Here is a 26,515-nt window from a genome sequence, read left to right as displayed (position 1 = left end):
TAGTAAAGTATCAATTTATTGACAATTGTCTTTATCAAAAGATCTCTCAAGTTGAGGAACTTGACATGAGGTCAATAAAAAAAAAAAATAATAATAATAATAATAATAATAATAATAATTTTAGAACCTGTACTAAAATATTACCTTTCTTCAAATCTTTTAGAGCCTCTGTGGACCACGGACAAAAGTCCTAGACCACAGCATCGACCTACCTCAATCCCTTAGAGCCCCTGTGGACCACGGCGTACAAGACCGCCCAGACCACAGCAACATCATAAAATCAATATCCTCTGTGGACCACGGACAAAAGTCCCAGACCACAGCATCGACCTACCTCAATCCCTTAGAGCCCCTGTGGACCACGGCGTACAAGACCGCCCAGACCACAGCAACATCATAAAATCAATATCCTCTGTGGACCACGGCGTACGAGACCGCCCAGACCACAGCATCGACCTACCTTAATCCCTTAGAGCCCCTGTGGACCACGGCGTACGAGACCGCCCAGACCACAGCAACATCATAAAATCAATATTCTCTGTGGACCACGGACAAAAGTCCCAGACCACAGCAACATCATAAAATCAATATCCTCTGTGGACCACGGCGTACGAGACCGCCCAGACCACAGCATCGACCTACCTCAATCCCTTAGAGCCCCTGTGGACCACGGCGTACAAGACCGCCCAGACCACAGCAACATCATAAAATCAATATCCTCTGTGGACCACGGCGTACGAGACCGCCCAGACCACAGCATCGACCTACCTTAATCCCTTAGAGCCCCTGTGGACCACGGCGTACGAGACCGCCCAGACCACAGCAACATCATAAAATCAATATCCTCTGTGGACCACGGACGAAAGTCCCAGACCACAGCATCGACCTACCTCAATCCCTTAGAGCCCCTGTGGACCACGGCGTACAAGACCGCCCAGACCACAGCAACAAACCCACTTCAATAAAAGTAAGCAAAGATGCGTGGAGCATTTTGCGTAAAAAAAAAAAAAAAAAAAAAACACAAACACAGGTTCAGAGAATCCAAGTGATCTCTTTAATACAGCGTATGTTGATACGTTGATATATCACAACAAAGTAAAACTGGTGCAGGGCACGCACCAGGCCGCAGAATGGCCGTGTCGGCGCAACGACATTTAACAAACCATTATAAAGGGTAGTTGTTTCATATGTATAGTTGTTTCATATGTATTTCACTTTAGAGGGTAGATGTGACATAAACAATGTCAAGGCGTTAGTAATAACTTTAACAAAATTATTTGTTTTATAGATCGTCGTACGATTTGTATTGAAGGAAAGTAAATGACAATTCGTATCGTGATTTGTAATATGTAAAGATAAGTTATTTTGTGACTTTTAGTAAAACACAAACTTAAACAGTAACCATTTTGTAATCAATGTTATTCAATTATGATTTCTTTAAATTTTAAATGGCAATATAAAGTTTAGTTGGTTTAATAATTGATTACGAAAACATTTTGTAATAATTACTGTTTATTTGAATTACTACGAATAATCTTTGTAAGTTATTATTTAAAATTAAGAGTAAATGTAATGACTCCACGAAAACCATTTATATTCGGAGACATCTGTGGCGAGGACACAGTGGTGTGAGAGCTATCCAGGAGAAATTACTAAGTGTTAGTTAAAGTTGAAAATAAAGTGGTGTGAGTAAGTGAGAGTGCTTTATTGGTGAAAATGGATAAACTGATAGGTGGAAATAGTGTTATGTGACGATAACATCGCTGACGTCACAGCTCCTAATAATCAACTTGGACATGGCTCTTCGACATACACTATAATATTTTTCTTTGATAACTGTCGCTATAACATTCAGAATGTACGACAATATTCATATATAAGACAAAAATATTTTTTTTTTTCATTAATAAATATCATATAAAATTCCTTTTTGATTATATTATTTGCTTTGTTTAGAAATATTCTGGAGCTTTTAATGCGTAGCATACTATAAAAGCCTGTTAACATTTTCTCCATACTTATCGTTATTTCAGGAAGTGTCACTGTCCAAATCCGTACTCTGCAAAAAGTTATATACGTATGATTTAATAGTGTGAATCACTTAGAATGTTTATTGTAACATAGATGTGTGTAAATATATGAATCAATAGCGTCCTGTCCTACTTCCCATTGTTATAATAAATGCGAAAGTTGCTGTGTGTGTGTGTGTGTGTGTGTGTGTGTGTGTATATCATGAGTATTTATATTACATTTCCCATTCTCATATCGCAATGAAGCGCTATTAATTAGTTATTAATTATTATAATAATTTATTAACGCTGAGTTAACAACTCCATAGAAGAGCTCAAAAATTAATCTATACTATAAACCTAGTGGTCTTACAATTTCAAATCTTAATAAATATTTTTTGGCTTGAATTTTATAGAAAACATCACTTAGGAGTTGGAGAATTTGATAGATATTATCTCCGTTCCAACATGAAGGTTAATTATCCAATATTTATTATTCACAGGCTATACTAACACTATACGACAGACTGCACACTATAGTACGATAGTTTATTTTGTAAAGCAACTGAAACGCACCGTACCAGAGGTTGCAGGTTCAAATCCTGCCCGTGTTAATGATTTTCTTTTCTATATTCTCTTATTCCAATTTTAAATTAATTTAAGACGTGACGCATCACTGATGTTATTAGAATATTATATAACCTTCACATCAATAGCCTCCAAGGCTTCCTGCAACTCCATCAGCCCTGGGTCGTCAGGTGTGAAGACGCTGATCTCCTCGAAGAATCTTTCCATCTTCTGCTTCAACTCATCGTTGTTCTTGTGACGCACATAGAACAACTCTTGGAGACTTCCTAATGTCGTGTCCTGGCAACTTCAATTATAATGATACGAGATGATATCAATAAATATACTTAATACGTCAATAACTTTCCATGTTTTTCTTTTAACTCGTACAAACCTCTGTAAAGATTCAAGATAACCCGAGGGAAACGAGTCGTTCGCTGTTCTTATGAGAGCCCATGGATCACTCAAGCTTCTGTTTTTTAACTAAAAAAAGAACAAGAGGTTTTTGTTCAATAAAATATACTTTGATACACAGATAAGAACTGTCGCGAGAACTATGAAAGTGGTGGTCATTAAAACATGTAAATAAGTTGAGAGATTCTCTAGCATCTTAAAGACGTGATAAAACACTGATATAAATACAAGTTATAAAGCCGTATCGCTTTATGAAACCTCACCTTTCTGTATCTAGTGTAATCTATTTCGGAATCCGTCATGGCTCTAGACAACGCTAAGCTGGACTCTGAGCTTACAGTTGCGACTTCAAAGTCATCAATAGTAATGGATGTGGTGCTGTCGCTGTCTAAATCCTCATCAGGTTCCCGCCAAACGTAAGGATCGACTGTAATATCCTCTGGAATATCCAGCTCGTTTACCATCTGAGACCTGGTTTTCGGCACCGTCTCCAGGACAGATTGGAACATGTTCATGTTGGAAGAGAACCTCAAAATATATAAGACTAACCGCTTGTTTGACTTCGCCAGAATTTTTAAACTTAAACAAACAATATGATTGTTAATTATGATTCATGTTTGGTTCTACGTTACAGCGTGCGTATTTTTTTGACATTTGAAGTTAGAAGTACAAAGAGCACTAGAACCTTAGCTTTTTCATATAAAGATGCACATGAGACGTACCTTAGTTATGTAGAAAACTCACTTTCGATGAGTGAGAATCTAATCAAAACTAGAGTTAACTTTGCACTGTGAAGTAGTCACGTAGTCACTGCTGAATAATCGAAATAAATACCAGCTCAGGTTTGGTCGATACTTACGTGAGATCCGACACGCGAACCCAAATGATATCTTCATCGGATCAGAAGTGAACTGCAGTATTATGCTAATTTTGGTTTAGAGGTCAATGATAAAATGTTTTGCTCATATAAGGAAAATATTTCATGCATATTAGCATGTACCCTACCTGGTAAAAGGTAGGGAATAAATCCTTGCTATTATTCATGAAACGCTTAATCTTTTCCTGAGAAATATTTCAGTTATTAACCGTCAGTATTATAAAAGTTGCAAATTAATAAAAAAAAAATAACTTTTCCAGTTAACAAATCCACTTCTTGAGGTACTTCCTGCTTATCTTAGTAAACCTTACGTATAACATTCATTGTTTACGACAATAACAATATCTTCAGTAATAAAGATTATTTAATTCTAAGTATTAATAAATATATAAACATTATTATCGTTTCGTTCATTCGTTCAATACATTCTTTATACTTAAGTTATTCTTTCACTTTCTAAATAAATCTGTTATTCAAAGAAAGGAGAAAGGATGCCGTCAAAGTATTAGACTAAAAGGATTATAGGTATGTCTCCATAGTCCATCTATAACAGAACATTGTACTAGCCTCAGGTTACATAATGCCTCATTGTGTCTCTTCCTATGAATGGCCGCTAGGAGTACAGGCCGAGTATTATAACTCCTGATAACCGGAATACTCTGAATGTTATCGGTTAGTACCAAACAACATTTTTGACATTAGACAACGCAGTTATACCTAACAATAATCGTAATGAAGGCAAAACAAGTCTCCATTATACTATAGTTAATGTAAACGTATTTATTTATTAATATTTTGTCATCATAATGTGTGTTTTTATTATGTTAATTTTCAGAACAAAAGCCGGCAGTTCATTACAAAGCTAAATAAATGCAGGTCGCGAACAAATCAGGCCGATCAATAATGTATATGGGATTGTGTATTTTGTAAAGCTTTAACAGTTATAATATGTGTTGTGTCATACTTGCTGATATAATAGATAAGTCTGTCACAATATTCGATTTGTTTACAATATTACCTTAATGTTGTTTGTATTTAATTAGATATTAAAAAATAATTAATTGAAAAGAGCGCAGTCATTTCGTTTCGAATTTATCATTATCAGTTGTAAGAGAAAATTTCATGAACACAAAAAAATTATATATTATATCCTTACATTGAACACCATTTAAGTGTCCAATAACAATAGTACTCCTGAGACTTAACATATTCATAACGTTATATGGGTAGGTACTGAGAATACGCGTACGTATAATATTAATTAAATTCAGTTAATATAAGCTATGATCTTTTCTTATTATTACCAAAAGTCAAAAAAAAATTACGTCATGACATCTTTACGTATTAAAACTTGAAACTTGAAATTGAAGTTTGACAAATGAGATTTTTTTTTAATTCCCATTTAACTCATGTAATCACTGCTATCATTATTTTATACCCAATTTACTATTTCAAGAAAATTAATGGCAGTTATCCAATTAGTGTAAGTAGGTATCGTTGACGAAGGTTTTACGTTACAGATATTTTATCCTTGCTTTATGATCGGTCGGAGAATTAAATGAGTGACCTTGAACTAAAATCAATCCGACTATCAGCAATGCTACTGTAGAGCACTAAATAATATACTATTATTATGTACAGACGACTCATGATTGAGATATAATCATAGGATGTTTATTATTTCAATTTATAATAAATACAACTTCATTGTATCATAAAAACATACATTACTATATAGAATTTTGTAATGAATTGAAGTAGGTAATTACATGAGAAAAAAAAGTTAATATGTCTTGTTTTTTTTTTTTAGAAAGTTTCAAGATACCGTAGTTTCTTAGTAACACTTTATTTATCTTAAGTACAAATAAAATTGAAGTATTTAGTTACGACTTGAAAATATATTTTTTATAGATTTTTTTTTTTTGTTTATGGTATACATATTTTAAAAGATTTTCTTTGAGTCGTTGGCATTTTAAAAGGATATTTTAAAACAAGTTTTAAAATTCCATTGCGAAAATATAAAATAAATAAGTGGAACACCTTTTGCTATGTTCAATCATTTATTTATTGCTGTCTACTATAAAGCACGCAAAACTTTTATACAAAAAAGTTATATATATGAGTACAAGTCTTCATAATAATGAATACATATTCAAATGAATGTTATTTAATTTTTCATCATAACCGCGAAAATTAATTTTAGAATTTTTGCTACATAATGCATCTATGAACATTATTTGGCTCTCACACAAAACGATGGGTGACGTACAACGCAACACATGCACTAACGCGTATAGACATTGAGCGTGTGTGCGTGGGTCCGCACTCCGCTCTAAAACTATGGCAGTATGCCCGAAAACCAGCCAGTACTGCACGCGGTGCGCGTCAAACTTGTTGTGTGACATTGACATATAAATTGATAATTTGGTCGGTATTGAGCAGTCTAGTGTCGAACTGCGCAGCGAACTCTACACGCATTAGTAGAACGTAAATGTAATTCCATTCGATTCCATAAAATCAGCTGATAGTGTTAAAACGCAATGAAATAATCTTTCACGGTTCATTTGAGAGTATAGTCGTCAGTCATGTCGTGATATCGCACGCAGATGGACGCGGCTAACGGTCCGTCGCTGCGGTTACGCGGCGGCGTAAATAATAACAGTGATAATAAGAAACATGAAATAAATTTGTGTACAAGTGCCATGTCCCCGGAGACACAGCGGCTATTACCGCCAACCTCCGAGACCATCATGACCAAGCCGTTCCCGATTAGAGGTAAACTGTCGATAAAAATACAGCGATTATAGCACCGCGTCCCCGCTGGGCCTGTTCGCGGAAAGTTAAGAATCCTCTTACAATAAACTGAAAGTGTTATACCCATATATCATCGACACATAAAATATGATTTAGAACACTTTTATTTTTATATTGTTCAATTTTTTTAAGGAAAAAATATTATGCAGTACTTAGTTAATTGATTCTTTGTTATTAGTTACGATGATATTGGCATTATGTTTTCTTGACTGCATATCTATTATCTACATGTTAAGCATTTATAAATATAACCATTAAGTCGTTTAATACGAAGTGGCTAATGTTTTTATAAGTTTAAAATGAATAAATTAAAAATACGTAAGCAAAACAATAACAGAAACATAAACGGCTTAATGTAATTATTATTAACGGATGTTACTAACTAATTAACTAAAACTAAAACTACTAACTAACGAACTACTAAAAAAAAATTTTTAATATTTTTTTATTTGTTGTCTATAAAGTATAAACGTCTTTTAAAGACGCCTTCTATGTATGTTTAAAACATATGAACGTATTATTAGTGTATATAAATAATTAATTATAAATATATATATACATATTACTAATCTACTTATAATGGCAACACTGTCTATGATACTCCATTAAATCGTGGAATGTCGCGTACATTAACTTCAAATAGCACACATCACAAATCAGTAGGCTTAATACATTAAAAAAATCTGAAACATCTCGTTACAAGACGTCATAGGAAAATGTAAATATCATAAAATGGAGCTGATAAAGTAAAAAACATAATATTCAGAGCTATAGAATGATTTATAAAAGCTGAAGGCTTCAACCTAAAGTAAATATATATTTTTTTGTTGTCACACTGAGATCGGGTTAAAAGTTTGCTTTTTAATTTATAAATAAAAATTAATTATATGGAATATATATAATTATGTCAAATTGGAACCATAATAATGTTTTTGTTTGCAAACTTTATATTTTAAATTCTGGTTAGCCCAAAAAATATAACAGATTTTACGATTGAGAAAATATATATCATTACTTAAAAAATAGATGGAAAAATATGTTACCACTGACCAGAACATTAAATGAGACTAACAAGTCCTTGATATAAGGCTTCTCTCAATTACGTAAATTGCTAAGGGGTAGCGACGCTCTTCTCACCAATAATCCCATATAAAAATGTATTATTTTTCATGAAAATAAAACCAAAAACAATTATGTTAATCATCATCATCATCATCAAATGATAATAAAGTGCAGCGCAGCTGTTCACCTCTTCACCTCTATTGACAAACTTGACCTCTATTCAGCCATTGAGGTTGATAGAAAAAAAATTGAGTCACATAACGAAATAAAAAGACGCTTACACACGATTAATTTAATATTAAAAAGAAGAAATAGGAAAACCGCTTTATATTTAAATTTATATTAACATTTTATGTAGCGTGCATTAAAATTTTAAAGTAAAAAAAATAAAAAATATTCGTGAAGTGTATTACATTGTATGTAAGTAGATATAAAATATGCTCAGCTAAATAAACAATTCGTTTATTCAAAAATGATATAGATCATACTATTTTATGAAGCACAGATTATTTAACGTAATACAATAATTGACAAAAGCAAATGACATACAATATTTGCTACCTACAATGGAGGTTTTATTGTACAAAGCAAACTCATTTTGTCCAAATAAGTTTAGAACTCCGAAGTTGAATAATGATGGTGTTTTAATGGAAACAAAAAATGTGATATACTATAAGTGTAATACAAAAATATTCTCACATTTTATTCTGAAGTACATACAGTATAAAACGGTCATCGCAAATTAAACAAAGGAACAGTGTTAACACGTCTTATATAATAATCCTTATGTATTATATATGAAACAGCAACTTATTATTATGTACTTTATAATTTTATCATATATATTAGCATTTCCATATAAAATCCTTAACAGAGGCCGAACGCGTCTCTGTTTCAAACCGCGTACATTGTTTGTGATCCGAGAGTATCAAAACTAAATTTAATTTTAAATATTAGTTATATTTTGTGGAATTCTTTTATTTTTTGTCTCGTACTGCGTCTCGAACACGTCATTAATAGTGACGTCACCATTATTCTGCTTAAAAATAATAAAATAAATTATCTGTTACACTAACAAAGGAAGCAAAATAAAAAAAAATATGTTGCATCCAAATCCAAATTATGAATAAAATATTTCAATTTTTGACCTCACCTAAGTAATTTTTTTTTTTTTTTTGTAATGTGGCTTGGATGCAGTTTTGAGATTTTATGCAGGGATTAGAATTGAAATGAAAAATTTTAGAACGAACTTTACCCTACTGTTATCAGGCGTGACTCTACTATCAGGTATACAATTAAAATATTGGCTGTATAGTTTGTACCTCTGCTGGGACTTGGAAAAGGAAAATCTTATTTTCCTGTTATTATTTGGAATGAGCCAGATTTTGAAATTTCTAAGTCATCAAAAGTCTTCGAAAGATTTCTTGTGGTTGATTTATATATATATATATATATTACTATAATATAATTCAATTGAAAACAACAAAATACACAGTCAATTTTGTAACAAACATATGCCCGGCGAATGAACTTCAATTGATTTTAAATTTACAAAACTATTTAAACAGAAATTAACTATCATTTAGCTAAAATTCTTAATTAAATTTAAAGTAACTTATAAAATAGGATCTATACACTACGCGTGCCACGATACAAATATTAACATGTATGTAGTATATACGTAAATATTTTCTGTAATTAAACATTTAGAATAACAATAAATAAGTATCACTATCTATAAATATTCTATTGTGTAAGTAATTTATGTCAAGACGAAAACTAACAATAATGACATCCAAAAATTGCTGTATTTTTTAATTATAACAAACATTACAACGTTCTGATCAATGCGAAGTCAAATAGAAAAAAGTCAATAGATACAATAAAAAACATCTTCAAAATTTATTACAAAGAGTTCTTATTCTTCTTTGCTCTTGCAACAATACGTAAAAATAAAAAAATAAAAACAAAATAACCAGAGACAATAAATTCTGTAATAAATGTTCTCGTCGCGTAGATACAAAGATATTCTAGTCTTAAAATGAATTCTCGGGGATCACGAGACGATCGCGTGGTCAGCCGTCAGCTGTCTGAACTGCGATAACCACTAACGTATTTGTTTGCTAACAAAACAACACGCATCACTGTATATTAAATTATACCCTACGCTATAACTATGTACCTACATTGAAAACTATGCTGTTTCTGGTGTATGCCTTCAATCCATTTCTTAAAACTGTAATCTAATTTCATCATTAATACGTTTGTGCTCGGCCCTTGATATTAATATCAATAGCTTTCATTCGTGAAAATGTACACTTGGTTTTATACAATGCATTAATTAATTAAGACATTTTTTTATATATAACTATTACATATATCTAATTAAAAATATTTTCTAATGATGTTAAGTGAGTGAATGAATTGATTCCAAAATAGATAATTATTTCAAAAGACCTGTGAGTAACCTGGCTTGATATGAGCCTGAGAGTTTAGTTCAGTGTTAGATTAACCGTCGGCTGGAACACAAAAATGAGAACCACTTTTTAAACAACAATATATTTCTTCTATTCAAATAGTGAGTTAGTTACATTGGAAATAGAAATATAAAATACACTTATAATATATAATAATACTATTATATAATATACGTGTATTTTATTTATCTTAATTATAAGATTAAAAAATATTTCAATCTGATGAATGTAATATTATCTCGGATCCCCAAAACAATGTCAACGTTCCTTCGATTAAGGAAAGGTGTATCGGTATAAGGGGACATAAATTTTGGATAAAATTTGTTGGATATTAAGCATGGAAAAACCAATGGACGCACACAAAACCTGGAGCAATCTACTGCACCGGGCTCTCCTTAAACATTCCACATGAAATTCTAATATCGATCTTAAAAAACAATTTAGGAAGTTACGTGATAAATATATTTGATGAGCAAAGATATGGGATTATTTATACCCGTTTTTGGAAAACCATTTACATTTCCCATCCCGTATTTGGAAGACGCGGAACTAGTAACAGTACTCGAAAACATGCTGATAAGGATGCTGTAGAAGCTTAGGGTATAAAAACGAACGTGCTTGCCGTTCAGTCTCCAGCGAGTATAGCAAATATTTTTGCATGACTAAAAGATAACCACAGATTAAAAAACGATTCAAGGCCAGTAGCACGATGGAGGTTGTCTAAAAATTGTAAATAAATAGCCAATGAATTATGAAATTTACAATATCTAAGAATAGCAGTGTTTTGATATTAAAAACGTGTTACGAAGCAACAAAAATATTACTTTTCTGCTTGATTTTCATATTGCTTATAATTGTTAGAAATTACGCGAGCGATAAATGACAGCACGTAACTTTTCCTACTACAAATAATGTCATAGAGGTACTCCGTAACATTATAAAACGTGATCAGTGATATGTGTTCAATGTTCATATTACTTGGTCCATATATATATATATATATATATATATATATATATATATATATATATATATATATATGTGTAGATGAATGTATTTCCGATATATACATATTTTAATAATATACGAATTAAATGAAGTCATTATATTTAATATCACTACACCACAACAGAAGCACAAAGAATTAAAAGCGTTATAATTTTTTCAAGCACTTAGTTTTTCTCTATCGTGTAAATGTTGCCATGTGTGTTCTTTAAAATTTTATTTCTTTGTATTGTTTATCCTTAAAGTGAATATAGTATATATTGTGCAATTTTGAAACTTCCAATCCAAGTATTTTCATCGGGACCCGTAAACAGAGTAAGTTAGTTCATTGTCTTTTCAAGTGAATGGCCCACATCGTCTTCTTGTAGAACAAATACACCAGACTTGCTTGAATTAAAATGCTCGTTTAAATACCTTGTATGTATTTACTTATAACTTATATGTTTTAAATACTGTGTGTGTGAAGACACTAAAACCCATGACCTTGTTCATTAGTAAAAAAAACGCTATCGATTTTTCATTTAGTTTGTATAAAATTAATGTTTTGAAAAACTTAAAAGAAATACATAACTACATTTCCCTTTTGATATTAGTACAGCATTAAAACAAGAGAATATTCCGTTCCAGTGTTACAAAATAAGGTAGCATAATTACCATGAAACTAAAAAAATACACTTATTTTTTAAAGTAACATATTATGATAATGACAAAAAATTTTGCGATTTTAAATCTCATGAATTTTTTCTATGGAATTATTTCGGAACTTACAAAGACTTGAACACGAGAGTTAGTTATTATCGTCATCTATGAATACGGATATCAAAATGTATATTAATTTTTTTAAACAACAAACATTCTATCAAAAACCGTGCCCGTAACTTCCGTCACTCGATAGTTGATACGGAACTCTTGACGCAAGTCGAGCTCTCACTTATCGGATGTGAGAAATCCACTGATTAGGACGTATCATAGCCGCAAAAAAATATCTTTAAAAAATCTACACCGTCTTACGCGCAACAAAATATAGTGAATTCTTATTAAAAGTCTAAGCTTGTTTTCGGTTTGCAATCAATACACACAGACAGCTTTTAACTAATAATAATCTTTTGTATTTCATTCCTTTCGTACTGTTATATACGTCATTCCTGTTTTTTTTTTTTTTTGATAATCTTTGCTTCCTTACTAATAAACACATTGCGTCCTTATCTGCACCGGACGTGATATTAATTAAGCCAAGCATGCTGAATGTTTTTCAAATAATATCATATATTCTATTTATAACTTAATATCTTTTAATTTGCCTATTAATAAATTAAGCATTAAAGGTACCCTGACCCCAGCGTATTACTCGTATATCTGTATTTAATTATTTTAATTATCAATTAAGATATAAATAATCGTAAATAACTACTACCCAATATCGACTAATTGTTGCCATAATTGAAAATATATATATATAAGTGGCGCCTATTACGTAACAAGCGTTGTTTGTAATCACAATATAGCAACAGTATCCTATAATAATTTAATATGTAATTATTATTTTTGATTTATGTTAATAACTTATCGTACATGGGATAAAGGCATTCTGTGATATATCTCTTCTGCAGAGTATCATGACGTGTGACGTGTGACGTTGTCACATGCAACTTGATAGTGCACATGCACACAGCACGTGTATTTCACATCACACTTAAAAATTATCTTGACATTTACAACTAAATTATAAACCAAGATCATAAGTAAATTATGTTTTATGGCATTTATTATTATTCAATTTATAATATGTTTATTTTGCAATTCACCTCTACCTGTATTAGCTTTTTTTTTAATTTTATTGATAAGGCGTTGAACATGAACTTATCTCGTTGTAAAAAGTGGGTCAATGTTAATTTAAACATTTAAAATCGTCACTTAATATTAGTATATGGATCACGTGACTGTTAAAATAAACAGGCACATGTTATTATTATTATAAATATTAATTAATTTCATAAATTTTGAACCAGATATATTCAAATCTTTGTTATTACATTCCGACTTCTAAAACTCGTATAAAAAAAAATAGAACAATTTTTTATCTGTTAATGCATGTGCCATTACAATTAAGTGTACTGGTATTTTTATTAATATAAAAATATCCGAACGTCTAAACAATTTGGCAGACGGAACGAAGATATGTGAAAGCTCCGGAACTTCTGTTAAACTTATCACTTGCTAAAAATGTGTAAGATAACTAAACTGAAACAAATAAACCATGTTAAGCTGTTACGTCCCTAATTCACTTGACGTCTGATATTGGTTAGTCACTATAGTTAGCGTGTATGGTGAAACGAAAGCCATGACCTCTAAGGCCCAGTCTACACGATGTATCTAGAATCACGTGAGGTATCGCTCGATGTTATTGCAGGCATAATTTTCATTATAAAAACGAGCCTTTCAAGGATTCTCCCGCAATGACCGCGGCTGTAGTGTTTCATGCATAGATTTATGACTGAAACTCTTTATTCTTGATACGTTTGTTAGATGTAAATAACTAGCTGCTTGTGGTACGGGAATGTTTGATTGCTTTCTATTGATATAAATAACGAGAAAACTGCTGGGCCTTATTTTGGCTCTTTAAAAAAACATGAATTACTATTACTATTGTTTTAAGAAACGCCGATTTTTATAACCACTATTTAGTGATGTTTCCCTGCGCATGTGAAAAGTTTGTAAATATATCTAAACACGCGGACGAAGTCGCGGTTATCAGCTAGTTAACACTAGAAGATGTTTCGTGCCGGAAAATTCATTTCACGTTTCCATTACCTGCATGTATCATATTAAGACAAATATGACGCCACATGACGTCACATTGCCAAAACAAAGTTACGTAAATGAATACCTTACAAAAAATATCCTGTCTTTTTTCAATTCTCTGATCCTAGTAAAACTAAAGTTGAATAAATTTTATTTTACAAAAGATTTAATTGTGATCGTAAATAATATATGTGATTTATTATGATGACGTTGGCTGAATGATGTCGATTAAAAAATAAATCTAAAATAACTACAAGTATAATAAAACTCTGAACAGTTTTGATGTCGCAGTCCTTGGGCTGTTTTTATCTCTTATTGTAAATCGTTACATCTGTCTCTAACCGTGTCATCCAGCACACAGCTGACTGGTTCGGATACTTTTACAGGAAATGAATCGCTCGTCTATGCATCATTAATTTAAACTTAAATATTAAATGCACTACTGATAATTTATATATATGAAATATTTTTTTGCAACTCCGTCTACTGTTCGGTACGTCAAACAGAAAAATATAAATCTATCATGTCTACGTGTAAAAAAACAAATAAGTGACCTTTTAGTATAAGTCCAATAAATTAATATATAATAAGTCAATATATAATGTACATTATTTGTTCCTTATTTACTTATATATAATCTGTTATGAATGCTTCTAACATCATCACGTCTTAAAAAATGGGTGTGTCAATACACAGATTATCTCTGTAAGGTACGAAAGAATATATCCGAGCCAAATTACTTAAGCCAAACTCCGGGGCTGCCAAACAGGGAAGACCACGTGTCTCGCCTCGGGACAATTTCCAATTTACGATCTGATCATGTTTAGAACTTGACAATAACATTGAGAACGGCAACTGGCAATTGTTGGGAAATAAAATTATCCAATTTAAATTAACTTCCTAATTGTTTCGCTATGTTAATAAGATCACGGTTTGCCTTGATAAGAAATCGTCATAAAGATAATTTTTAGTCATTAAGATTTTCTCAAACGCTAATATAGTTCGCTATACGTCTGAATTACAAGTTAATTACTGTGTTTATTCTTAATGCGTGATTAAATTTGTTACACATATCTTTCTTAATGTTTGTTTTGTATTCAATTAAATATAGACGATTAAAATATTTTCCATTTGAGATAGAAAGCAGCATGTCATGTTTATACGCTTTCTAATAAGGCCATATTCATAGGTGATTATTATGATAAAATATGTTAGATAACATAACATGCAACTAAAGGTTATCTATATTTATTTTCGGTCAAAAATCGTAATATGTATGTATTTTCTAAAATTCAGCATAGTCGACAACTTCACATTCGACCAAGTAGATTAAACATATATATATATATATATATATATATATATATATATGCAATCTGTGAAAGTCGTGTTATGTTCTAATTTATCCTTAATCCTTCCATGAGAACCCTGTACAAGGGCTTTCAGAAAAGATAAATAGACATACATCTTTTAAGTCTGATAATTGCCGTATCCATCTTATAACAATAAAATACTCATAATGAGATTTAAACTTTTGCCAGCTATATTTATTTAAATGAAACCAATATTTTTCGGATTTACTACGCGTGCTCTTTTTTTGTAAAAAAAAACTACATACTCCCGAACATTTCGTTTACTTTTCAGCCCGTCTCGTCTGCCCGTATTCACGGTTTGTGAAAGGTAACCGAAACGTCGGGAGTATGTCCTTTTTTGCAAAAATAAAGCACGCTTAGTATATCCCAAAAATATTAGTTTCATTTAAATGAATATAATACTCAAAGGATTATTTATTATAAATTAATCTTAAGGCAAAATACTACATTTTACATCGAGCATCCGCTTTTCAATTATTTTTTTTGATACACGGTTTTATCAGTGCAAAATGTGCACAGCGTATTCGGCCAATGTCAAATCCGTTCAGTGAAACGTCACTGTCAGATATGACACCGTCTTATAGATTTAGTTGACAGTCGGCCTGACCTCAGTAAGTCAGTAACTACTGACTAGTTGCGAATTCTGATTCTGTATAAACGGTAGTGGACCCCGTTAATTTTTATATTACAACCAGTTTAGTACATTCTTACACGTGTGTGATTTAATACATCGAAATGGAATCAGAAGACAACCGCGCTGAGGGTTGGAAGTATTTAAACAAACAGTTTTTCGGCGATGGTTAGTACATTTAATCTCGCGTACTAGTGAAAAATTGTTAATTTTTATAGTTTTATCTTTATATCATTCCTTACAAGCTGAAAATCAATAGAAGGGTGGATCAAATCATCATTTAATACGACAATTGGAGTGTTTTATAACAGTGTTAAACTTATTCTATCATCACCATGTTTTCACATATCTATAATTGCTTTTCTGATACAGCGTTAATTAATCATGTGCAGATCATTACAGACAGCCGCTGGACCTTATCTAGCTACATTACCTTTTATTAAATGATTAACATAATGCTATTAATTTTCAATCTGCATATGCTCTCAAAGTCATAATAAGTTTATTCTTATATCATATATGTGTAAGAAAAAAACATGTAAACGAATTATGAAAAAAAAATCATGTTTAAAGTAAATTTCAACATAACAACTATGTAGTAGTAAATGACATCATGAATTTGCACAAACATATTTTGCTTTATATATAACATAATAGTCAATTGAAAGAAGCTAACATCATTTGCTCTATAATTTAAAAACAAGGTTACTAACACAGTTATTACAGGATATTAAAATTCTAAGTGTAAGGTCAGCGACAAATTTAAATGTCAATAGACATTCCACATTATCATTAAAAAGTAAACAATGTTAACTATGCAGACTCGATAAACACTTTTATATCATGAGACTAGTGTTGTATTCATTAAGAAATGCTTTTTGTAACATATCCTGGAGTTTTAGAACACCTGTAATAAAAGAGTCTTAATTTTATCTCATTCCTATAACTAATTGTATAAATTTAAAAATGTCTCTTTACTTACACAAATTCGTTAGACTGCTAACTCGCTTCACTCTTTATATAATATATGTAATTATATTTTGTATGTCGGCTGTTTATGTTGTTAATGAAATATTCTGTTAAATGTGAAAAAGGTAGTCATATTGGACGAAATTAACACTGTAGCAAATATTACAATTACTATATTTTGATACATTAAGAGTCGGACAACATTGACCTTAATTATAAAACTTACAAATTGTGTAAATTTTTCACCGGCTGCATTTTGACAACTGATATGAGGTTAATGTTAGTAAATGTAATTTTTAACGTAATTTTGTTCTATAGGAGTAATGAAAGGGAATTTTGGTGAAAAAACAAAATCAAAAACCATTTAAATAGATATTCAAGTATGACTGGATATATAAAATGTTTTGTATTGAAATGTGGGACATATAATATTACAATCACACGTCAAACACTTAGTGATCTCATACACAATTAATTTTATTGTCTAAGGCATTACCTTACTCTTCTACTAGCTGTCGCCTGTGACTTCACCTACATATAAATTCCCTTTTAAATATATTTCATTATCCCTATAAATTTCATCCAATCTAACGAGGACCTTCGACGGGACATTGGGATACAAAAAATTATTTTAAAAAAAAAGAATAATGAAATTCATTCTTTAAATGGAGGTGAAGCAGTGTAATAAATGTGTCATCATAAGTCCATACTTAGATATATATCGGTTCAGATATGTCTCTTAATGCATATAGCTCGGATTAAAGTCGTTCACAGCTATTGTTGAATACAATGAGTCTGGGCGTAATTGATAGCTTTAATATTGGTAGCAATAATAGAATTCATTATATCTCCGTTGATATTATTGTATTGTTTTAAATATATTTTAACTTGTATTAAAAAGTTTTTACTTATTGTGGTCTTAGTCACTTTGACAACTCATCACAAACTCACAATAGTATATAAAGTAAATAAGAGATGTGTTCATATTTAATTTTATATAAAGTTAAAATGCTAAATAATTATCTTTAAGATCTAATCAAATTTGCATTAGTCCGAACTTCCCCTGAAAGAAAATATTTGTTTTAAGTACCTGTCCCATTATGGCAATGGCTATTATTATTACACACATTGTTTTCAGAATGAATTTTTGTTTTTGTGTTGATGAGGTTTTATATTTTTTGAATCCTTATTCCTTTTATGGTGTTCAGGTGAACGAGCCAACTATGTGAACATTCCACACGTGATCGCCATGGTGGGCCTGCCGGCGCGCGGGAAGACCTACATCTCTAAGAAGCTCTCACGATACCTCAACTGGATAGGCATCAACACCAGGGGTGAGTCGAAGTAGTATAGATGTAATATGTAAAAGAACTTCATTACTATATGCATTACAATAACTATTTTATTTTGTACTAAACTTAGGTGTATCATGTTTTTATTTCGACGCACTTCATAGTAATAGTAACTCTCCGAAGGTTCCTCGAATAGAGTGGAAAATTTGACTATCAAATTAATTAATAAATTTCCTTTACTTCCACCTCTACAAAGCTCACCAGAGACTCCTATACATAGAATTGAATGTCCTACAGTGTTCAATCTGGGCGAGTATAGACGGCACGCGACCACCGCCTACACGAGTCACGAGTTCTTCCGAGCTGATAACAAAGAGGCGATGGCCATCAGACAGCAGTGTGCGTTGGACGCCCTGCACGATGTCTGCGAATGGCTGGTCAAAGGCGGGGAGGTGGCCGTGAGTACCACAATAATCACACGACACTTAATCAAATAAGTAATCCCCACCTGGAAATTGTGTCATTGCATCCTAATGCTCGTATAAAGTTATCAGCAACCTGCAAAATAAAGACCATTGTTTGGTTGCTATAATTTTAAATGCAACTTCGTTATTTTCCTTATAAACCGATTCACACTACAGAAAAAATATCAGTATCAAGGAAACGTATTATGTCAAAGTGAGTGTTTGTCTGATGGCTGTGTTCAGGTGTTTGACGCGACTAACTCGACCATGGAGAGACGTCGTATGATAAGAGACATCGTCGTGCACAAGATGGGCTTCAAGCTGTTCTTCGTGGAGTCCATCTGCGACGACCCCCGGATCATAGAACAGAATATTATGGTACGTCCACCATCATCCATTGCCATCCCTAAAAAAATTACGTAATTATCATCACCAAATGTCGCTTGATTTTCTCAAAATCACTCTCTAAATGATTATTTTTTTATCAGAATTTACAAAACATTCAACAAAAGTATGAGAGAATTCATTAATAAAACAGACAGCATCCTAATAGAGAGACCGAACCTCCCAATTGCCTCAACGTATATTTCTGTCCTGGTACCATTTACATCTCTTAAGTACATGATTTTTATAGTGGGTGTGTGATTTTGCCTTATCGGATGTATTTATATGACATCATATGGCCTAGTTCATATCACAATTCAGATAGGACAATAATCCCCGCCCAGTTTTCTTTTTATTGTAGTATAAAACGTGTGTTTTTTAATACTCTTCCTCTCCTTATAATTTAACGATACAAACATAGACTAACAAACTTAATTTGTACCCAAAAGCAAACGTTTCTAAATTTAAAATGGCAATTTACCTTTTGTATGTCCAATACATTAATTTTTCACTTCCATTTGTTTATCTGTTTTTCAAATTAATTTTATGACAAACCTTTTTTTTCGTCCGTCTATCGCATATCGCATTACACCCAATCATAGATTAGGGGTTGTCGTATAAACATCTCGACTCCAATCGCAACAGCTGAGTGAGTGGGAATATGACATGAGTGAGAATACAAGTGTTACAGCTTGTACCATTCGCATGCTCACTCATGACAGCAAGTTCTTCTCAGTATTTGTGTCTTTATTATGCTTGAAACATGTGAATTATTCTATTAATTATCTGTTCCATACGAGAGTACTCGTACTTAACATTAGAACCTCTTTAGTCTACTATTCACATCCAACTGTTGTGCCCATTATTCATAAATCAAAATAAGATAAACCAAAGATTCTATTTACTTTCCCTCATGAAAGTAATGTTAAGAATATTTCTTGTAGAACGCGTACACTCCCAAAAAAGTTACCTCACATTGTGGTTCATTAACCCACAGCTAACTCTTTTAAAATTCCAGGAGGTGAAAGTGAGCAGTCCCGACTATACGAACATCCAGAATACCGACAACGTCCTCAACGACTTCCTACTGAGGATAGAACATTATAAGGAGAAGTACGAGCCTCTGGACGAGTCCCTGGAGTCGGAATGTAGCTTCATGAAGATATACGACACCGGGGAGAAGGTCGTGGTCCATAAACACGAGGGCCACATACAGAGCCGGATTGTTTATTACTTGATGAACATCCACATCGTGCCCAGGACTATTTACCTGACCAGGGTATGCTGTGCACTCATATAGATACTACCTTCCATAACACTTCTATCGGCCTTCAAATTTCTACCCACACTCCCTCATACTAGTTTCCATGTCAATTTCTCTCTCACTGAAACGACTTTTACTCTACATCTAACCTTCGCCCGTCCATGTTATCATCATACTATATCTCGCCTAATATTCTCTTATCATATTCCAGCACGGTGAGAGCCTCCACAACCTGGACGGTCGTATCGGTGGTGACAGTTCCCTGTCTCCACGCGGTTGTCAATACGCCGGCGCCCTCGCCACCTACATCGACCAGCAGAGCATAGCGGGCCTGAGGGTGTGGACCTCCTGGATGCAGAGGGCCATCCAGACTGTGAGAGATGTAAAAGCTCCGCAAGAGAGATGGAAGGCGCTCAACGAGATAGACGCTGTGAGCTCACTACTTACTCACATTAACAACAACAAACTATGGAACTGGTTACTTCAGATAACTAATTTTGAAAGCCAGGAACTGAAGTTTACGCTTAAATGCTCGAGTCCTACTTTTGTGAATCTATTATCTATTGAGCGGTAAATCGTTTAAACTGGTTAAGGTACATCTTGTACTGTAAAATCTTTATAACTTATATAATACATAAAAATATAGTTCTCAGAGCAGTTAAATTAAAATGACACTAAAAGCTGTTATTCTTATTTATTAGCGAAGTATATCCGAAATATATTAGTTTCATTTAAACGAATAAAACCCGTGGAAGTCTTAGATCTCATTGTTAGCGTTATAGTCTTTATGATCTCACGAAATGATTAATAATGTTGCTGACACAGAAGTTAGATGTCACATCACGGTACAGAACTGAAGCTTAAAATATATTCAGAGGAATATTTACTTCTTAATATACAATGAATGGCTAGATAAAATTAGTGATGTCCCATTAAGAACAAATACGACACTGAGTACATGTCTTCTCGATAAATACCGTAGCAAAGAATTTTCTACGTCATTGAAACGTTTGGATTCATCGCCAGGGCATCTGTGAAGAGATGACGTACGCGGAGATCCAGCAGAAGTATCCCAATGACTTCAATGCTCGTGATGCCAACAAGTTCGCGTACCGCTACCCCCGAGGGGAGAGTTACGAGGACCTGGTGGCCCGGCTGGAGCCTGTCATCATGGAACTGGAGCGACAGGGGAATGTCCTGGTGGTTTCTCACCAGGCCGTCATGAGGTGCCTCCTGGCATACTTCCTAGATAAGTCAGCAGGTAAGCTACATTAATATTTACAGTAACTTTGGCTTAATTTTGACAGACCTTATTTATGATCATTTAAATTGGTGTTACCTTCTGTTACTTAAATTTCAATACCTATAGCCTATATATTATTTAAATTTTGATAAAATATTTTACAATTATAAAGATCCATCCCATTATCAATATATTGAATGTTTGTTTAAGGCATTATTTTCATGCAATAATGTTTCAGACGAGCTGCCGTACTTGCACGTTCCCCTGCACACAGTCATCAAGTTGACTCCTGTGGCCTACGGCTGTCGCGAGGAACACATCAAGCTGTCCGTGGACGCGGTCGACACACACAGGCCCAAACCAGCTGTATGAATACACACGCACAGATACTCACACGACCCACACACACGCACACACAGATAACCAATTCAGTTGATATCAGAAAGCTTAAAATAATCTCAGTTAAAACAATGATCTGCATCCGCTTTAGTAACACAATGGCGTCTGTGTTGCCATCAATAAGGCTTAATAATATTTGCTTCATCAGCTAGTGATTCTTTTCAAAATTCTACTTGTTCCTAACAGGACGCCGAGGACGGGGATCCCAAAGAATTGAATGTATGACATCAAACATTACATTCTGTCATCATGTTGCTTTATCCTATTATATTCTTATCCTATTTAAATATCTTTTATATTTTTAACGTATTATATAGATATAATTCTTCTTATATATATCTATGTATGTATATATATAACTACACTTTGTTTTTCAGCGTAAGTGGCGTTAAAATTATCTATGTAACTGTAAGTGTCCATGTATAAACCACTGTGTCCGATAACCAGATCATATATAACATGTCATGTATGTGTATTTTATCTCCCTCTTTGCAACATGTTGACAAAAAATATATTATAAGATATAATAGATCAAACGAAGAAATGGGTCGTTGAAGTTAAGTTAATTTTGTTTATTTTTTTTTTGGCGGGTGGTGGGCGAAATTTTTAGTATTGTTATCTGCTTGTTTTGAATTAGCTCCCTCGACTTATAGAAAAACTTGGATTCGAACCAAGACGTCTGCTATCTTTAAAAATAACGTACAAAATGTTTAGTACAGACTAATAAATAAAAACCAATGCCTTGTAAATAATCACCATCTCATTGGAGTGTATTAAATAGTATGTAAAATATAATAAGTCATATTTTTATAAAATCTGGTCCGATGCAGGTCAGATCTAGATTTGTGTGTGTGTTTGTAGTAAAGTGTTGCATATTTTTATTTTATTTTTGTACCGTCTTAGTGACAATCATATATTTTAGACATAATAATAAAATTCAGAATTGTCTAGTTTATATGCATGATGGTATCCCAGGACGACATTTTGTTTGTTCCTCATGTATTACATATAATAAAATTTTAGTTATATGTATTGCCAAGCTAACAGTGTGAATACTTCAAAATATTTAATTACGTCATACATTATAAGAAAAGCGTTTCTTGAGTTGTATAGAATTCTAATTGTGTAGCTATTCATTAAAATACCATAATTTTTCTTAAAAATTCATAAATCAAAATTGTTGCTGGATAAAAAATTAAAAAAAAAATCAATCAGGACATTCGAAACTCGATTTCAAACAAATTGCATTGAATATGTCATTAATATATTTTTTTGTAATTAATTAATTGATTTACAACCACAGGTGATACCAGCGCCGCCTATCAAGCAGACCGTCCCGCCGATCCTGAACGGAGACAACAACAGCTACGACAGTGTCAACTAACCATAGACAAGCATTCTGTATTTAGTTTTTAATGACCAATTTTCAAACTGTCTATGATTTATTGGAATGTGTCTACTTAGAGAGGGTCTATGACATGAGACTGATGTTAGCTTGGACTGTCATCATGACAGCTCGCGAATTTGATGAAATCAAATTTCACTGTCATCTATAAAATGCGCGGGGACTTTTAGAGCTTTTTGTTTATATTCTTAGGTTTTTCTACAATACATTTTTTAAAATATATACATATGTATATACATTTAATATTTTTAACTGTCGGTATGTAATACCTTTTGTTTTAATACAGTGGGATAGTCGATACCAAAGACGTTTTATATTCTGTCTGACGTTTCGTAATAAGCGTATCTTATTATATTAAGTGACGAGTGCCGTGGCTCCTGACACTGTACGTCTCGCTGACTCCGCGCTTGTATATTTTTATATCTCAACTGATTATCTCAACTTGTTTCGCGTCGTATTGATATATTTATAAATAATATGATAATAATTATAAAGGAATTTTTACAAAGTGGCTCTATGTTATATGTAAATTTATTATTGTTAATTTAATTCTTAAATATAAGCGTATTCTAAGTGGGTTTCTGTTTTTCATTTTACCTCTGTTTGTTACTCTACACGATTAGTTCCCAGCTTAATTGAATATCTCCGAATACTTGTCATCTTTATAATACAAAATCACAGTGGAATAACTACAAATATATCAGACTCGTTCAATGGAACTGCAACCGCTGTTATAACTAGAAAAAAAAAATTTTTTTTTTTTTTGTTAAATAATCAACAATAAATGTCCGACTGATCAATAATAAACCAAAGATTCTGATCGAGCAACGATGAGAATTGTCTTTTGTTTTCATTTTCTTGAATTTCTGACCGTTATCTTTCTACATCAAACAAGTCTTTTGCCAATAAATAGTCCGTTTTTTAAATCCAATATCTATAATCATGGTCATAAATCCTACTATAGAAATAGTGTAAAGACCGAGATACAGATTGTCTAAACTGAAATGGCGCGCCCCACTACTTTTTTTTTATTTAGATGTATGAGTGCAAAATATTGATGAACGATTGTATGGTGAGAGCGTCGACTGTTTCGTAAACTAAAACTTGTATGCAAACATATCGGTGGACTAGTCGCGTGATAAATCCGATAATGTTAAACGTATGGAGCAGCCGTATACGTCGTGGTTCACTTGACTGCACAATAGGAGATGCACCCTCGCATTTTTTTCTCACCGGTAATTTATCTCATCGAATTGACAGAAAGTCCACAACTACTTTTTTCGAAACACTTCCAACACTGGGGTATTTGCATCGAAAAGAAACCTTTGAATATTTGCAAAATAGTATATTTATATGTACTTATTATCAAATAACAACATTGTCTGCCACTGCCAGGGCGTACCCAGAGATAAACAACTCAAACTCTAACCTATCGGAATCTCTTTTAAACTCTGCCTTAATACTTGTATAATTCTTTTTTTTAGCAGGCAGCAAACCTTGTTGGCAGCCAGACTTAAATCAACCAATTATCATAAACAAACGAAAAAAATATTTTTAGTTTCATATATAAATAAAATATGGGTACATAATTATATATATGCATCTGGCCTGCTGAGACATAAAGTCTAATAGAATACACTCGTGGTTTTTCAGGGCATTTATTTATTATACATATTATCGTGAAGAGGAAGTTATTGTTTTTTAACAAATGATAGTTTATCAAAACTATCATCATAAATGTCGTTTTTCGTATTCCTCTAAATCATTAGCGAGTACTTACAACCTCAAATAGCTAAGTTCACCACATGACTACTGTCTGAAATCACTTATACATCGACACAATTTATGTACTACGTTTGAAACCCCGCGTTTGTCCACAGCCTTGACCTCTAATTCAAAATATTAACTAAACTAACTTTAGTTATTGGTGTTCTAATTTTTTTTAACTACAAATAAAAAAAATGTATTAGTATATTACAGGCAACACCAGCGAGATGAACGAATATTTCAGAATCCATATTTAAGGAACAAAAAATGTAACAATGACCAAAGTACGAAAAAACATTTCTTTTTGGTAATACTAGGTACCTAGAAATAGGAGCGAAAAATCTAATGTATTGTAATAAATCATAACTGAAATATAAACGTTAAAAAAAGTTTGGTAGACCTCTGCTTGTCTTAATATATTCGTGGCCGTATTAAGTATTTGTCGTAATAAATGAGTACAACAAATTGGTAAACATTTTATGACTGACTTGTCGAATATTATTAGTTATTATTTCACGTAAATCTTAATTCTACAGAAGAGTTTTTTGTGGAAATGATAAGTATGTATATTTACAAAAATTGATATAGGTAATAAATTAAAAAAAATATCCTTATCCTATGTTTACCGCCACCTATGATTTCGAAAGGTCGCTTTATTATCAAGAAACGAAGGGCGCCATCTAGCAAAAGGTAAATAAACCATAGAGCAAAGATAAACAAGTGATGCTAGCACAGAAATATCGATTACTGACTTGGCACAACACATCAGTCACGATATGCACTCCAACCTGTCCTTCAAACAGCTTACATAATCACATTTTGAAGAACATTTCAGTTACATTTGAATATTTTTTAAGTTAACAACCATAATATTGCTAAATGTTAACATTTCAGAATCTGTTAAATATAATATCTGTAAATGCTATTTGATTTTAGCTGTTAAAGAAGAAACTATATATTCAAAAAGTAAAATAAAGTAAACTAAAGTAATATTTGGTGGACATTTCATAATATGTTCGGAATGAAATAATTTGTAACGTAAATTCTTCACTTAACGCTCTTATATTGAACTTCCCGTTCACCTGTTCCAATGCACACAAACAACGTGAACATCGAACATTGAGAAATCAATAAAATATGCACATATATATTACGTAGTTACAGTCCGTCAATACTCTCGTACATAAACCGTTCGGGAATAAGGAAAGGTATGGAGTGGATATTTTGTTAATATTTTATAACTATGAATTATATATGAATCATAGTGTTTCTAGTCATTACAAACCGTTACGTATTT

General features: G+C 32.4%; 2 protein-coding genes across 5 annotated transcripts; one reads left to right on the top strand and one right to left on the bottom strand.

Moving 5' to 3' along the window:
* Nucleotides 1-1,866: 1,866 nt before the first annotated feature.
* On the bottom strand, nt 1,867-4,208 carry LOC116770008 (uncharacterized). Its single transcript, XM_061527654.1, has 5 exons — nt 3,850-4,208; nt 3,254-3,569; nt 2,971-3,059; nt 2,712-2,883; nt 1,867-2,059 (listed from the first exon to the last, which is right to left on the bottom strand). Exons 2-5 carry the CDS (start codon nt 3,503-3,505, stop codon nt 2,030-2,032), a joined length of 543 nt encoding a protein of 180 aa, XP_061383638.1. The 5' UTR covers nt 3,506-3,569; nt 3,850-4,208; the 3' UTR covers nt 1,867-2,029.
* Nucleotides 4,209-6,219: 2,011 nt separating this feature from the next.
* On the top strand, nt 6,220-24,029 carry LOC116770005 (6-phosphofructo-2-kinase/fructose-2,6-bisphosphatase). Of its 4 annotated transcripts, none has more exons than XM_032661323.2 (10): nt 6,220-6,642; nt 18,209-18,334; nt 18,590-18,750; nt 19,000-19,134; nt 20,159-20,419; nt 20,616-20,834; nt 21,431-21,665; nt 21,886-22,013; nt 22,424-22,454; nt 23,350-24,029. In XM_032661323.2, exons 1-9 carry the CDS (start codon nt 6,474-6,476, stop codon nt 22,436-22,438), a joined length of 1,449 nt encoding a protein of 482 aa, XP_032517214.1. In that variant the 5' UTR covers nt 6,220-6,473; the 3' UTR covers nt 22,439-22,454; nt 23,350-24,029. The 4 variants fall into 4 exon arrangements, with proteins under 4 accessions (XP_032517214.1, XP_061383708.1, XP_032517212.2 ...); XM_061527724.1 differs by lacking the exon at nt 22,424-22,454 and adding an exon at nt 22,233-22,265; XM_061527726.1 differs by lacking the exons at nt 6,220-6,642; nt 22,424-22,454 and adding exons at nt 16,004-16,199; nt 22,233-22,265.
* The last annotated feature ends 2,486 nt before the right edge of the window (nt 24,030-26,515 follow it).

The sequence above is a fragment of the Danaus plexippus genome (genome assembly GCF_018135715.1).
Source record: "Danaus plexippus chromosome 13 unlocalized genomic scaffold, MEX_DaPlex mxdp_15, whole genome shotgun sequence".
Taxonomy (NCBI): Eukaryota; Metazoa; Arthropoda; class Insecta; order Lepidoptera; family Nymphalidae; genus Danaus; species Danaus plexippus.
Note: the sequence above shows the minus strand (reverse complement) of the source record. Positions and strands in the feature narration are given on the sequence as shown.